Below are 15,173 nucleotides of genomic sequence, written 5' to 3'. Positions count from 1 at the left end.
AGATCAAGTTCAGAAGCATAAATATTGACCTCTACTTTCAACTTTTCAGAATCCAACTGCAAATGCAGGATGTGCAAGAACTAATGTTCAAAGGAGCAGATTTCAAATGACATTATGCTCTCAAGGGTATAGAACTAGATTAGCAGTAGGTCTCGGGTTCGAGACTTGGGAGCAGCCTCTTCATAAATGGGGGTAAGGCTAGCCGACATTCACCTCTCCCAGACCCTGCGTAAAGCGGAAGTCTTGTGCACTGGGTACGACCTATTCAGAAAAGAAGGGATTCCTAAAAAACGATGAATTGCTTCGCTTAAAAGAAAAAGATTGTAGAATTTTCATCTCATCAGATGGGATAGTTTGTGAAGGCATGCATCTCTCGTAGTTGTTATGTTTTAATACATCAAGCAATTCTTTAACACCTTTAACATAGGAGTATCCTTTCCCTGTTCATATTTTCAGGCCTGCAAAGTTAAATGAAATACTTTCCTGTAAGATTCAGATTCCAGAAAGAAAGAGCGCATATAGATAAAAGCAAATTGTATGAGAATGTAATCATGTGAAAGCAGAGACTTCAGTTCTTTAGTCTCTCCAATCAATACAACTGACAATATTTTGGAAGTCATTCAGAAGCAATTTGTGATGAAGATTTCAAACGTAACAAAGGAGATAATAAGAAAGTAACAATTCCTGTGGTAATGGTTTTGGAATCAGCACAACGTATCTACATTTTGCAGGATAATGTAATTCATAATAAAAACTATGTCATACGTAGCAGTTGTGACCATTCAACAGGATATATACCATGTTGCAATCTTGACCACCAGCATTTTACAATAGTATATCGTTTTCCCTGCTCTTTTCGAATTTGAAACAAATGATTAACTCTAACAGAAGACTGTGATTGCAAGTTGAACCGTTCCCCGAAAATGCGGATTAAACACAGGATACTGTTTCACATTCACCACGTACTTGAGAGTCATGAAAATATTGATATATTGAGATTTCAATGGCTAACAGTTTATGCTGCAAAAGGTTTTCACAGACTAGAACCCCACAGTTCGTAAACCATTGTTCTTCACTATCAGTGCCAAACTTCATACAGCAAGAAAAATAACCGTTTACACAAGATTATTAGCAGAAAAAACGAAGCAAAATGAAAAGTCATTCTCAAGTACATTCTAACAGCTAAGAATAAAGTAAAAACTAACGAGTGATGCAGTATTTGACATACAAAAATGACCACTGACATGGCTGGGAAGTAGTAAGAAACAACCTTCCAAATCTAGAGGCCTTCCATCGTTAAAGAATGTTCTTGCTAGCTCCACCTGGGGTAAAAATAATTTTGTGATACACAAATTGACATGCTATACCTGGGACAAAAAATACATACTTAAAATGTCCAATTTTGGTTCAATTCCTTTCAAATTGAACAAAACTATACACTTTAACTTGAGTTCTAACATTTATTTTCACAAAAGCTTCTCAGAAGCCAAACTACCAACTGAATCTTAAAACTCTGTTCAAAGTTGTTGACTGAAAGATGAAAAACATGCACTGATATCACATTGGATTCACTTAGCAGTCCTAGTAAACATAATTTTACATCACCAAGTACAAGTGTACCTCATCACTAACTCCCTTATCGAATCGTTCACGCAGTCAGGTGCTTGCATTTGATTTATTCTTCAAAAGACATTCTGCACACAGAATCCCACTTGTTATTAGCTGAATATTAAGTACAACATTGCATGACATCAAAAATTTCAATTTCCATAAAACCAGTGAAAGTTGATAAATTGCTCTCCTTTTCTTGATTATAATACAACCCAATTGAATTAACAAGAGAACACAACACAATTGAAGAAAACAGAAAAAGATAGGGATTGGGGTTACCTAAAGAAGGCAGGGGGACATCGTGGTAAAAGGAGTCACAAACAACGGTGTCCATGATGTCAAAGAGGATTATGAGAAACATTCAAGTGGTACGATGTCGTGGGTTGTTACAGCCATCGTTGCATAGAAACAATCAAATATATATCAGCCTCCTCTCACTTAAAATGACTAAAGCAGTTATTGATGATTCGACATTATGCACAATTACTCAAAACATGTTTAGTTAATCCCTTAAGCCCAGACACCACATTAAAACGTGCACTCACTGGAAAAAACACAGAACAGATGACATTCATTTGGATCAAAAGCAAACAAAATCCACAAATCAAATGGCTTTCAATTTGGGAACTATGGTTCATGTAATTTCAATCCATTCATTCACTGTGATAACAATCCTACAATCTACCGCAAATCCTACTTTTATTTATCCTTATATTAAATCCTATAATCTATCCCAAATCCTACTTTTATTTAACCTAGCTAATTTCAAACCTACACTTTAAAATCCTAGTGTCTCATATCTAATAGTCATTATACTCTATCAGATTGTAGACAAAATCTGTTGTAATCCTTGACAAATATAGTTTACGTGCCACTTTTAGCCGCTTTGTTCCTTCCATTGTGTGAATTGCTACATAATACAATCTTAAATCTTTGCAGTCATCTTAATCATAAAATCTTGGTGATTCTTCAACCATTTGTAATCTTTCGGACTTAAAAAAACCTTCTCAAGTTCACTTTTTCCTGTAAATATCACAATTCGAAGATAAAAGTGTCCTTGGAGATAAGACAACACATAAAGGGAGAGACTCTCGTGCAATCCTACATTCACGTAGACAGTCAAAAAGAAAATAATTTCTTTTTATTTTTTAACATACATAACCAATATAGTATTTACTTACAGAGAATCATCCTCAAGGATAATATTTCCATTATCCTTTAGGTCAAGGTCAGCAGGGTAAACCAAAAATAAAGCTTTGTCCTCCAAACCACTCAACGTAAGAGCACCAATTTTTTTATAAGCATCAATGAAACTGTAGATTTGAGGAGTGTTAGTAGCTTCTGAAGTAATCTCAGCTATTGTTTAGGTTTCAAAAAAAAAAAAACATATATATATATATATATCATTTAAATATAAGACAATGATGATGTTATAATTAACAGTAAAATATTAAATTTGTTATGTTACCTCCAAACGGAGGATCGAAATCCGGATCGTCCAACACAACAATAAACAAAGCATGAAGGGCATCTTCTTATGCTTGAACCAATTCGACTGATATTGAGCCTACCTCCAACTGATGGTTATCAGTTTGTCTATCCTTATAATACATTTTTTCATATAAAGAGCCGAGATGCGTTATAACCCAAAAGAAGATACATTTTTTCAACTGATGGGCAGTGGTATAACGCATCTCGGCTCTTTATATGAAAAAATGTATTATAAGGATAGACGAACTAATAACCATCAATTCGAGGAAGTCCCAATAGCAGTCGAATTGGTTCAAGCAAAAGAAAATGCCTTCATACTTTGTTTATTGTTGCGTTGGACAATCCAGATTATGGTCCTCCGTTTAGAGGTAACATAACAAATCTCATATTTTATTGTTAATTATAACATCATGGTTGTCTTATATTTAAATGATATATGTTATTTTTTAAACCTAAAGATTACTTCAAAAGGTATTAGGACTCTTCAAATCTAAACTTTCACTGATGCTTATAAAAAATTTGGTGCTCTTAGATTTGGTGGTTTGCTTTATTTTTGGTGTAACCTGCTGACCTTGACCGAAAGGATAATGGAAATATTATCCTTGAGGATGATTCTTGGCAAGTAATACTATATTGGTTATGTACGTATGTTAAAAAATAAAAAGAAAATATTTTTATTTTGACTGTTTATAGTGAATGAAGGATTGCACGAAAGTCTCTCTCTAAATGGGTCATGCGTTGGCTTATCTCCAAGGACACTTTTATCTTCGAATTGTGACATTTACAGGCAAAAGTGAACTTGAGAAGGTTTTTAAGTCCAGAAGATTACAAATGGTTGAAGAATCACCAAGATTTTATGATTCAGATGACTGTAAAGATTTAAGATTCTATTATGTAGCAGTTCACATAATGAAAGGAACAAAGCGGCTGAAAGTGGCACATAAACTTTATTTGTCAAGGAATACTTAACAGATTTAGTGTACAATCTGATAGAGTATAGTGACTACTAGATATGAGACACTTGGATTTTCAAGTGTAGGTTTGAAATTAGGTTAAATAAAAGTAGGATTTGGGGTAGATTATAGGATTTAATATTAGGATAAATAAAAGTAGGATTTGCGGTAGATCGTAGGATTGTTATCACAGTAAATGAATGGATTGAAATTACATGGACCATGGTTCCCAAATTGAAAGCTATTTGATTTGTGGTTTTTGTTTACTTTTGATCCCAATGTATGTGTGAATGTCACAAACAATAGTATACTTCAAGTTCATGCATCTTTGGAACACGTTTTTTGCTTGACTGCAGTTTGTATGGAGATTTTATCAACTGATAGAGCAACAATCACCAATGCAGGATGTACTAAAGCAAAAAATCGATCTATCTCTATCCATCTCGTGATTCTTAATGAACAAAGATTAAATCCATCCACTGAAATGAACAAAAAAAGAAAGAAATAGTTGGTTTACCTTGAACAAATTCTCCAAATCAGCCAAAATGATGCTCATGATGTCAAAATTACGTGCATGCATATATTTTTGTAGCCTCTGAAAAGCAAGAGACGAATCCAATCAGCTAAGAATGCTATCGTACGTGATTTCACTATGCCACAATAGATGAAAATTAGCGTAGGAAGGCATAAAAAATCAATATGAGCGGATAGTTTTTACCAGTAAATGAGGGAAAGGAAACATAACCGTCACGACTCGTTAACACCACAACAAAAATGACCACTGTGCACAATAAATGATCTGTGCCCTTTGAGGCCAAAAAGCACCAACAATTGTGCCCATAGACCAATAGCAACAATGCAGCAACTAAAATATTGTCTGTGCCCTCTATGGGCGTCACCATTTGTCAAATGGCACAATAAGGTATGCTGTGTTGAAAAGTGTAAGCACAAATAAAGGTCATTTTGTGCCCAATTCTGACAAAGTTGTCAAGTGACTGCTACCACCCATGTTAGCACATTTATTGTTATTGTGCCCAATATGTCAACTATTTAAAAAAATATTTAAAAACCCAAATCACCTACAAATTGAGATTTGAGGCTAAACAAAAAATTATTTTTTCATAAAATTAAAACAGCCCACAACCACAAGCATCTATAATATTACAATTTACAAAGATATTCACAACCATTATATATAAAAACAACTATAATTTTACATATTCTATCCCCAACTAAAATAAAACTAAAATTATAAAGGTTTAAGTGAATATCGGTTCTCTCAAGAATAAGAACATCAAATATTAAGGTTTTAAGTGAACCTGCACAGTTCTTTTCTCATCTTCTAGTTCCAAAATTTTCTTTCCAAAATGTTGCTTGAGTGCCTCAGTGTCAGACCCTTCAAAATTTACACAGAGCAACAAGAAATGAGTATGTAGTGGCTTCCAAATTTTCAAATTATGATTCTTTATCTTTTATCTCATGAGCTGTTGTATATCCTTCCTCCCACAGATTAATTGGTGTAATTCTGCTATGTATACACGCACTTGTTTGTGATTCAAACATAAAGACTTTTGCCTGACACTTTAATAACATTCTTATATGGATGGCAAGCAATCCTCACACAAATTAGGACATAAAAATAGAATCCAAAGTCCCTATAATATAATTCTCACTCTTTCAAATGTAAATAACTAAAGAAAGAAAGATGCAGAAGAGAAGATGCCACATCTACCTATGAGACAGATAAGGCAAGTCAAGACGACACCACACTCCGATACTTAGAAGTTTCGTGATTACGAGATCATTCTTCCACAATATTTCCTAATGTCATTTGTACTAAATCATTCACTTGTACTCACTAAAGGAGAGCTTGAACCTATGTACTTGTGTAAACCCTTCACAATTAATGAGAACTCTTCTATTCCGTGGACGTAGCCAATCTGGGTGAACCACGTACATCTTGTGTTTGCTTTCCTATCTCTATCCATTTATATACTTATCCACACTAATGACTGGAGCAATCTAGCGAAGATCACAAAAAGCGACCGTTTTCGCTACCTAGGATCTATCTTGCAAGAGAACGGAGAATTAGATGGAGATTTCAACCATAAAATACGAGCTGGATGGAAAGAGTGCATCCGGCGTGTTGTGTGACCGTCGTAGGCCACTGAAGCTCAAGGGAAAATTTTATAGGACGGCAATAAGGCCAGCGATGTTGTATGGCACAGAATGTTGGATGATGAAACATCAACACGTACACAAAATGGGTGTAGCGGAGATGAGGAGGCTTCGTGGGATGTGTGGGCACACGAGAAAGGATAAGATTGGGAATGAGGATATCCGAGGTAAAGTAGGAGTAGCCGAAATTGTAGGAAAGATGAGAGAAAATCAGCTCCGGTGATTTGGACATGTGCAAAGAAGGCCGACTGACGCTCCGGTTCGAAGATTGTGACTACGGGACAGAGGTTCAGGGCCGAAGGGGTAGAGGAAGACCTAGGAAAACTTTGGAAGAGACTCTAAGAAAAGACTTAGAGTACTTGGATCTAACGGAGGATATGACACAAAATCGAGCGCAATGGCGTTCTAGGATTCATATAGCCGACCCCACTTAGTGGGAAAAGGCTTTGTTGTTGTTGTTGTTGTAGGAGATTAGTAGTTGGTCTGGAGTTTAATAGATAGAACACAGAAGTGTAATGGAAAAAAATTATACACCTTGCGATGGGCATCAGAATTAACTATAAGATATAATCAAACTTCACCTTAATCTAAAAGCGCAAAGCTTTATATAATACCCAGGCTTGCAAAGGAAAGTAATCCCAAACCACGTAAGCACACATCAAGAAAAACCCAAACTTAGAAAGCTACAAAAAGGTCTACACATGGACATGCACATGGGAATAAGAATGAGAGATTTGGTACAACGTTGTAAAAAAGAGTCTTAACATTACTGGGTAAAAGTTAGCATACCATCCAATGATGGGCACGGTGCCAACATGAAAAAGAACTGGCTTCCATTTGTATTTGGACCAGCATTCGCCATCGATAAGATGCCAGCTCCAATATGCTTCAACTCTTGTTTTATCTCGTCCTCAAACTTTCCCCTAAAACCCATTATACAAAACAAGTTCTTCACTATGGTTCTCAAATCTAATTAAAATCGGGGGTAAAAAAAAAAGGCAAATTTCAATACATTATGGGAAATTCAAGGGAATTTTTTTTCACCCATAAATGGATTCGCCACCCTTTCCTGCCCCAGTGGGATCACCACCTTGCCCTATGAAATCCTACCCCAATTCCAATTTAACCGTCAGTAATATATATATATATATATATATATATATATATATATAATAATAATTAAATACACTACAAAAGCAGAAAATATGAAACCTGGATGAGTAATATCCTCTGCGAGCGAGCCCCATGAAGTTCTTGCAAGTCCTCGGCGAACGTTTGTAATAAAGCTACTATTTTTAACGATTTGAAAACACAAATAATGTCAAAGATACAAACTTTATGGATTGAATTGTCCGTTTGGTTACTGAGAAAGTGAAAGAAAATTGAAGGGAAAGTTTGGGAAAAAGGAGAATTTACCTCGATGGTGAAGATGTCAATGGTGGTTTCTAGGGTGGCCTCCGGTGGCCCTCCTTTTTTGCTTGCCCACATCTTTCTGACTCGAAGATTCTCCTTCATCAAATCCGGATCAATGTAGCTTGAAGAAGACAATAGTAGGAAAGAAAATCAAATAGATCTATATATTTTTTGAAAATCAAATCAAATAAGAGAGAATTAGAGAGAGACCGAATCTAGGATTTGGGAAAGTAGAAAATAAAGATGGACCGAATCTGGGAGTTATGCTTTGGATTGGTTCATCAAAAACCACCAGATCGGGAAAAGGAAGAGAGACGGACCGAATCTGGGAAGGTAGAGAGAGAAAGGGAGTCGGAGAGAGAGACAGAGGTGAGAGAAAGAGAGTCTGAGGGAGGCAGAGCAGAAGATGAAAGTAGGGAGAAGGATAGATGAGAGAGGGGGAAAGAGAGATCATTTTTACCTCTTGCATCGAGGTCCAATTCCGGCAGCCTTTGCCGGAAATTGGCAGGAAAGCCCACGATCTCCGTTGCTTAGATCTGAAATTGAGGAAATTCGGCTAAGAATTTGGAGAAACAAACTTGGGAGTTGGAAAGAGGACGACAAGAGGATTCTGGAGGTATAATTAGACGGTCGTTGGTGACGGGTGAACAGAGGCTTTGTTGCGTGAAAGAGGAGGGAGAGAGCGAATGGGGGAGAGAGGAAGATTGCTGAGGAGGTCCGGAGGACAAGGAGTTAAGTTTAAGACCTAGTTTGGGAGTGAGGTGATTAAAAAAAAAACACCCATGAAAAAAAATTGTGAGGATTTTAGGTGTTTGGTAAACTGAAAAAAAAAGGCTTATTTTGGAAGCTGCTGTGAGAATAAGCTGAAATCAAAGGAAAAAGCTGAAGCTGTTATTTGCAGCTTTGGAAAACTGGCTTTTTTTCAAAGCACACGGAGCTACAGTGCTTCTTTAATGAAAAGACCCACTATTAGACTGCTTTTTTTTTCCAAAATCACTTTTACAAAAAAATTTACTAAACACTTTGCTGATTTATTTCACAGCCGCTTATTCTCAAGCAGTTTTTTTTCAAAGCACAGCAATACCAAACCAGCTCTAAGAGAAGAGAGAGAGAGAGAGAGAGAGAGAGAGAGAGAGGAAAGGCGTGAACTAAATGTAAAGAATTGAGAATGGGAAAAAGTAAAACCAAAGGACATGAAGGCCTACTTTTAATTTAAATATATTACATTGGAGAGCACGAAAACTTTTATTGTGCTTTAGTAAATTAATAAACAAATCTCATTTCTGACATTTAAGGGTGACACATGCAAGTAGGCACAAATACACTTCATTTTTGGCACACGCCGGTGTTCCTTTTGCTTAGAGGGCACATATAAAATAGTTTTGTGTTCAATGATACTCAAAACGCACAGATATGTATTGGTGCTCAATGAAAATGAAAAGGACACAGATCAATTGTGTTCTTAGCCCACTTTTCTTGTAGTGTAAACATAACCAAAAACTTTATTGACGCAATTCCCTTATAAGTTTCAAGAATTTTATGAGCCTTGCATGGAACTTGGAAGAGAAGTAATCTTCAAGTACCTTGGTTTTCTTAATCGTCAAGTTCAGCAGGAATGCTGGTTGACATGTAATCATCCAAGACCTATTGAAGGTCTTACCCCTCATAACTAATTCCTTCCCAACAACAAGAAGAAAATAGGTTTCTATGAACTTCAAGTTTGTTCATAAAATAACTTGCTTCTTAAATCCGTTCTTGTGTTTCCATTTTTAATTTTTTTTAAAAAAGAAGAGAAACAATTGCCTTATTATATTTTTTTTGGGCCAAGTGCTTTCAGATTAGAAAGGAGATACAGAAAAACCTGCTAAACCAAGCAACATAATGAAAAACACCTTCTTCTTTTTTTTCAAATAACAAAAGATAAAGATGAAGATTTACCTTCTAAACTGCATCTCCGTTTGTAGTTTCGACCAAGTGTGGGTGATGAGCGCATAACAAAACTCATGTCGATGCACTTGGAGATGCAGGTAGAGCTACTGATGATATCGTAATTAAAGCCTTTACTGAAACCTCAACGGACTGAAGGAATAGTACTATGATTGACTTTTTAGTGTAAAAATATGGTTTTTTGTTAAAGTAAACAGTACCAGAAGTTTTTTGTGAAAGTTCCCTTAATTTAATTAGCAAAATAGAAAATAAAATTAATAAACACTGTCTGGTTAAATAGTCCCACCACACAGCAACTCTTTCGGTTATGCCCTTGGCCATATTTGTCAATTTAGTAAAATGATGATATCCAAATAAGGCACATAAATTTAGTATAACAATACAATTGATTAAAATTTTAAAAATGAAATTTTTTAACTAATGATGTTATGAAATTTGGTGTACTTAACTGTATTTTTGGCACACAAAAACAATTTCTCCATAACACGGAAGTGAAACCCCAAAATTTTACAAATTTTACCAAATGTAAACAAACATTGATGGATCCCCTCATCACATATTTATTTATTTTCCTGTTTATAGTATTTAAATATCTGAAATTACAAAAACATCCCCGCCCTTAATAGATGATTAAGAGGTGATTAATGATCGATTAACTATCAAGCCCAACCGTCCTCGACCAGATCCAATAAGAACCAACCCAAAAATCGTAATTTTTGGTTGTTTGCGCGGCAAATCTTACTAGATGTAAAAGCATCCTTAAATATCGTCCCATGTCGTATTCATCCAACTTTTGTTTGAACATCCAAGTTTATGCATGTGGTTTTTTGTGTGCGTGTGTGAGTCGGAGGAGTAAAAAGAAAGAGATTTAAAGAACGAGTCGCTCACCCAAAGTATCAAGAACAGATGGAATTTCAGCTTGGAAAATTCGTACCTGTCTCTTGGTGGAAACGGTGGAGACCGATCTCACAATAGATAGGAGACCCTCTTTCTTCGTCGGAGTCGCCATCTGGAAATGGGGCGGGAGAGGAATGGAGGACATAAATCAGAATGGAGGAGGTTTCTGAAGTTATCGAAGGTAGAAAAAAGAAAAAATGGTTGAGTTTGTGATGGTTTTAGGTAGAATATTTTGCTCTGGCCATGGTTTCAGCAAGAAAGGTTGACCATTTGGGGGTGCGCTGTTGTTCATCGATTTCATACAATCTTCTTGAAGAACACACTGCAAAAACTCAAGATTTAAAAACGATGAAGAAAGAATATGAACTAGTTTGAGTTTAGTGTATGAATTAGGATGAATGTGGGGTTTATATGAACAAAAAAAAGAAAGAATGAGGTTGTGGATAATGTCACGTGAGACTACGTGATTGGTTGAAAATTTTATCGAATCTATTATAAAGGATTATAAACAGATAGTGACACGTGGCGTAACGAGATTTGTTCAAAATATTATCGAAAATCTATCTACAAAAATAGTGCTTTCAGATAATGACACATTGCATGACAAGATTGGTTAAAAATCTGCGATGAGATTGGCTCAAAATCTTATCTGAAAGCTATCCACAAAAATAGTACTTTCGGATTATAACACGTGGCATGACAAGATTGGTTAAAAATCTACGACAAGATTGATTCAAAATCTTATTGTAAATCTATCCACAAAAATAATACTTTTGGATAATGACACGTGGCATGACAAGATTAGTTAAAATTTCGCGATGTGATTGGTTTAAAATCTGATCGAAAATCTATCCACAAAAATAGTACTTTCGGATAATAACACGTGACATGACAAGATTGGTTAAAAATCCAATCCAAAATTAAAAATATAATTATTTTTATTATTTAAAATATATATTTTAATACGAATTGACTAGACCTTGGGCTAGCTCATTTTTAAGGAGTTGAAATGCATTTGGCTAATTATTGTTTATTGAAGTCAATTACTATTCATTTAGGTCGATTAAAGGGACTTTGGGCCAACTCAATTTTTAAGGGTGGAGTTGCTCTAAATTGAATTGGCTTGACTTGAAGTGAGTTGAATAAAAATTTTGTGAAGCATTTTGTGCGATGCTTAACTAAGCCATAGACTAACATGTTTTTGGGACCCACAATGTATTTATATGAAGGGCAGCATGGTCAAAGGACAGTGTATAACAGTGTATTTTTGGATAAAAAATAGGTATATAAGGGTGTAATTATACGAAGGGCAGCATGGTCAAAGAACATGAAAAAGTTAGTATACAAGGGAAGAATTTCCTCAGACATGGCGTCCTCCTATAATGTACTGGAGGAATCAGGCGTGAAATGGCATCAGCCTATAATGTACTGCAGGAACCACAACAAATGGAGACTGAGACTCTCTTCAGATGCTGAGCCCTCACCTCAGCTGCCTTGGAGACAGGGTAAGGTCCATAATCTTAATCTCTTTTGAACATAAGTTCTTGCACATCTTGCATTTGCAGTTGGGATTTTGAAAAGTTGAAAGTTTCTGAACTTGATCTTGACATGTTGCCTTGTGGCTCCAAACTCCGACTGCTTCTTGGTCATGGATGATTCGATAACTTTCTGGCTAGCACTCAGCACTAATATTAACACAACCATTTTTGTATCTTTTTTCCGCTCATCTTTCTTCATGATCGAATAAGATTCAGTACCTTCCTACCTATCAGTAGTACTAGTACTGCCATTAACATCTCTTTTAAGCTTAACCACTGCGAAGTCGAGAGATTCATGGTTGTCAAGATCCTTATCCGTAGAAATTGAGCTCTGGACTCTAAAGGTCGTTTGTCTTCCGTTTAGAGAAAGCTGCCAAGAAAGTCCTTAATCCGGTCAGTGTAAGGAGGACGAGTGTGGATGATATGACCGGAGTCGTGTCCAATAAAGAAGCAAGCTCTACGCTTGCTTGGTTTGCAATCTACCTGTCCTTGCCATGCTCCACTGCCAAATATGTTAGTATTACTCCTCCTCCTCAGACTTGGTTAGTTTCGTGAGCCCAAACCGGAGCACAGAATCACAAATCTAAACTCCATTTTACCGGCTTTTAACAGTCTCCTTTTTTAAGGCATGAATTACAGCAGTTGCCATTGCCGCTCGCTGAGAAAATCCAAACAGACCATCAAAGTGCTTACATGGCTTGACACTAGTTATGCCTCCAAGAAAATTAAGAATCTTATGTAACCGCTGCAAAAGCCCGCTGCATAACCACAAAATGGGAGCTCGTGTGAAACCCTTTATTTTAGGCGTAACAATGATGACTAGGGTTGCATTCAATAACTAAACCCCGACTCTGTTTGTCATTCTATATCCATGTTTTTTTTTTGTCCTCTGATAATCCAGTTGTTTTATTCAATCCAAAAGCTAAAAATAAACAAAGTTGAGCGCGCATGGGTTGAAGCACAGTTTTACAAAAATCAGTTCCCATGATTGTTCTATTGAAAGTTGAAACCTTCCCAATGCTTTCTAGACTTCCCCTCAAACATTCCATTTAAACCTTAAAAATATTGGAAAAAATAAACAAGAAACAAACACATAGACTTAACATGTTTTTAGGTCCCACAATGTATTTATATGAAGGGCAGCATGGTCAGTGGACAGTGTATAACAGTGTATTTTCGGACAAAAAAAAGGTATATAAGGGTGTAATAATATGAAAAAGTTAAGAGTAATACGATTCATATCATGTTTTTGTACCATATTTTCATACCATTTTAAGTGACATTTGATTTGGATAGCCATACTATTTGAATTAATTAGATTTTTAAATTTAGTTCATATTTAATAAACTAATAATTAGGAAAAACTAGTTAATTAAATGATAATTATAATATACGAGGAGTATTTCTCCTTCCTTTTTTTGTATAAAAACATGGTATGAATAAGCTACTATGTTGGAGAAGAATTGGCCGAACCTTAACCCTATCTACGTTACTTACTATAGTCTATCGCCAACCTCGTCTCTGTATCCCCCTCTCCCCACCAAACCCATGAAACTCTCACTCTCTCTCGCTCTCTTTCCCATGAAAAGCCGATCCAAAGCCAGAACCAGATCCGTGGCCAGGACCCTCCGCGGATCCGGGTCAGGATCCCGGGATAGGAAGAATCCAGCCCAACTGCTGAAGCTTCGAGGTGAGATCTGGATCGTCTTTGGTATATTTGCATGCTTTTGGATTTTGTTTTAGGTTTAGGGTTTGTGAGGTGTAAGGAAGAATATTCATAATTTCGAATTTGCAGCTTAATTTGGCTATCTCCGTTTGTAACTAGTTTTCGGTATAAGGAAATATAGAAAGATTGATTGAGTAGTAATTTAATTGTCTGTTTGGCCGGGGTATCTTACCTGGTAGAATTCTAATTCTCAACAAAATTCGTTTAGTTGGGGGGGGTATTAATTTCAAGTTTGGCATGCATATGCTGGCCTTTGTTATCCTCCTCACAAATCAACCCAGACTAAATCAAAGGAATAAGTGAATAAGAAGCGCGCTGTAGTAAGTATTTGATGATTTGGATGAGATTGATCGAGAATACAAATTAGTAATTAAGGGTCTTTATTTAAGTACGTGGTCGATCCAGATAACTTATGTATGGATATATATACTATTAACTATTTGTGCGTTAATTCCCTCAAACACATTTACAGATGAGAAGAAAGAGGTAAGGGTTGTTCAAGACTCTCTCTGTCCACACGGTCTTGGAAAAAAAGAAAGAAGAAGAAATTCCTGAGTGTGAATGTTGCGGTGGTGATGCCGGGGGTCCCCATTATAGTGTAAGCTGCCCGTATCTTCTGCAACTCCCACGGACAGTAAAAAGTGTTGGCAAGGGCTTTGTTATACTGTGTTTGCATTGTGGTTCCATTGATAACGAGTGCAGGCATGAACGAAAGCGTGCTCATAAACCTACGTGTTTTCGTTGTGGAGTGATCGGTGACAACTCGCACGGTGAATGCTGATTCAAGGAAAAAATGGAATTGAGACGTAGGAAATTAGCTGCAGGCAGCGTCTAGGGACATCGTCGTTGTCAAGTCATTCACGGTGGTTGCTTAATTTCCTGTCTTTTTCTTTGAGTAACTTCAGCACTAGCAAGCACGTACTTGTCTGTTCATATGTCTGATTTGATGCGTCGTCGTTCATGCCTGGTGGATGGATAGATACTAATTGGGTTTGGTTTGTGCTTAATTGTACTTACCGGTCTTGGAATAGCTAACGTTGGCTCTTTTTTGGCAATTACTTAATTACCAACATTAAATGGTGAACCTTCTAAGCCGCACTGAGTGAAGCGTCGTTTGACATATGCTTGTAGGGCTTAGCCTGCAGTCATGTGAAATGTCTCTGTAGGTCTTAGCCGGTCCCGGTTGGTTGGGCTCGCTCAAAATGCCTTCTTGGACTAATTAAGCAAGAACTTTCAGTGTTCTGGTATTATTCTCTTGGGTGGAATTTGTCAACAAAACTAGATCTAATCAAGAACATTTATCATCATTGATTGATCGTGGTGCATGGTAGCCAGAAATTGGCAATGAAATCGATCTTGGCCTATCCTTTTCCTTCCAATGCTGGCTCCTGGTCCTGATCCGAATGAACTATCCTTTCC

General features: G+C 36.5%; 1 protein-coding gene and 1 long non-coding RNA gene across 15 annotated transcripts; one reads left to right on the top strand and one right to left on the bottom strand.

Moving 5' to 3' along the window:
• Positions 1-24: 24 nt before the first annotated feature.
• On the bottom strand, positions 25-8,366 carry LOC103413940 (peptidyl-prolyl cis-trans isomerase CYP18-2-like). 13 transcript variants are annotated; one of them, XR_011573881.1, is made up of 9 exons: positions 7,650-8,355; positions 7,446-7,519; positions 7,023-7,156; positions 5,375-5,451; positions 4,573-4,650; positions 1,621-1,694; positions 1,271-1,322; positions 417-458; positions 25-261 (listed from the first exon to the last, which is right to left on the bottom strand). XR_011573881.1 is itself a non-coding variant. In XM_070809492.1 (6 exons), exons 1-6 carry the CDS (start codon positions 7,746-7,748, stop codon positions 1,683-1,685), a joined length of 474 nt encoding a protein of 157 aa, XP_070665593.1. In that variant the 5' UTR covers positions 7,749-8,355; the 3' UTR covers positions 1,381-1,682. The 13 variants fall into 13 exon arrangements, 1 of the variants encoding a protein (XP_070665593.1); XR_011573880.1 differs by lacking the exon at positions 25-261 and having other exon boundaries at positions 308-458; XR_011573888.1 differs by lacking the exons at positions 25-261; positions 417-458; positions 5,375-5,451 and adding an exon at positions 7,278-7,339 and having other exon boundaries at positions 1,055-1,322; positions 7,446-7,522; positions 7,650-7,767; positions 8,107-8,358.
• Positions 8,367-13,497: 5,131 nt separating this feature from the next.
• LOC108170927 (uncharacterized) lies at positions 13,498-14,809 on the top strand. Of its 2 annotated transcripts, XR_011574251.1 has the most exons (3): positions 13,498-13,718; positions 14,227-14,352; positions 14,457-14,809. It is a non-coding gene; the product is annotated as an uncharacterized lncRNA (long non-coding RNA). The 2 variants fall into 2 exon arrangements; XR_001787398.3 differs by lacking the exon at positions 14,457-14,809 and having other exon boundaries at positions 13,566-13,718; positions 14,227-14,429.
• Positions 14,810-15,173: the final 364 nt, after the last annotated feature.

The sequence above is a fragment of the Malus domestica genome, chromosome 12 (assembly GCF_042453785.1).
Source record: "Malus domestica chromosome 12, GDT2T_hap1".
Taxonomy (NCBI): domain Eukaryota; kingdom Viridiplantae; phylum Streptophyta; class Magnoliopsida; order Rosales; family Rosaceae; genus Malus; species Malus domestica.
Note: the sequence above shows the minus strand (reverse complement) of the source record. Positions and strands in the feature narration are given on the sequence as shown.

Excerpts from the sequence above, each read along its gene's own strand:
- LOC103413940 (XM_070809492.1), bottom strand. The coding sequence starts at position 7,748 with ATGAAGGAGAATCTTCGAGTCAGAAAGATGTGGGCAAGCAAAAAAGGA. Across the intron at positions 7,157-7,445 it reads AGAGGATATTACTCATCCAG|GGGAAAGTTTGAGGACGAGA; the intron begins GTTTCATATTTT and ends AATGGGTTTTAG. Across the intron at positions 4,651-5,374 it reads ATGAGAAAAGAACTGTGCAG|AGGCTACAAAAATATATGCA; the intron begins GTTCACTTAAAA and ends CTTGCTTTTCAG.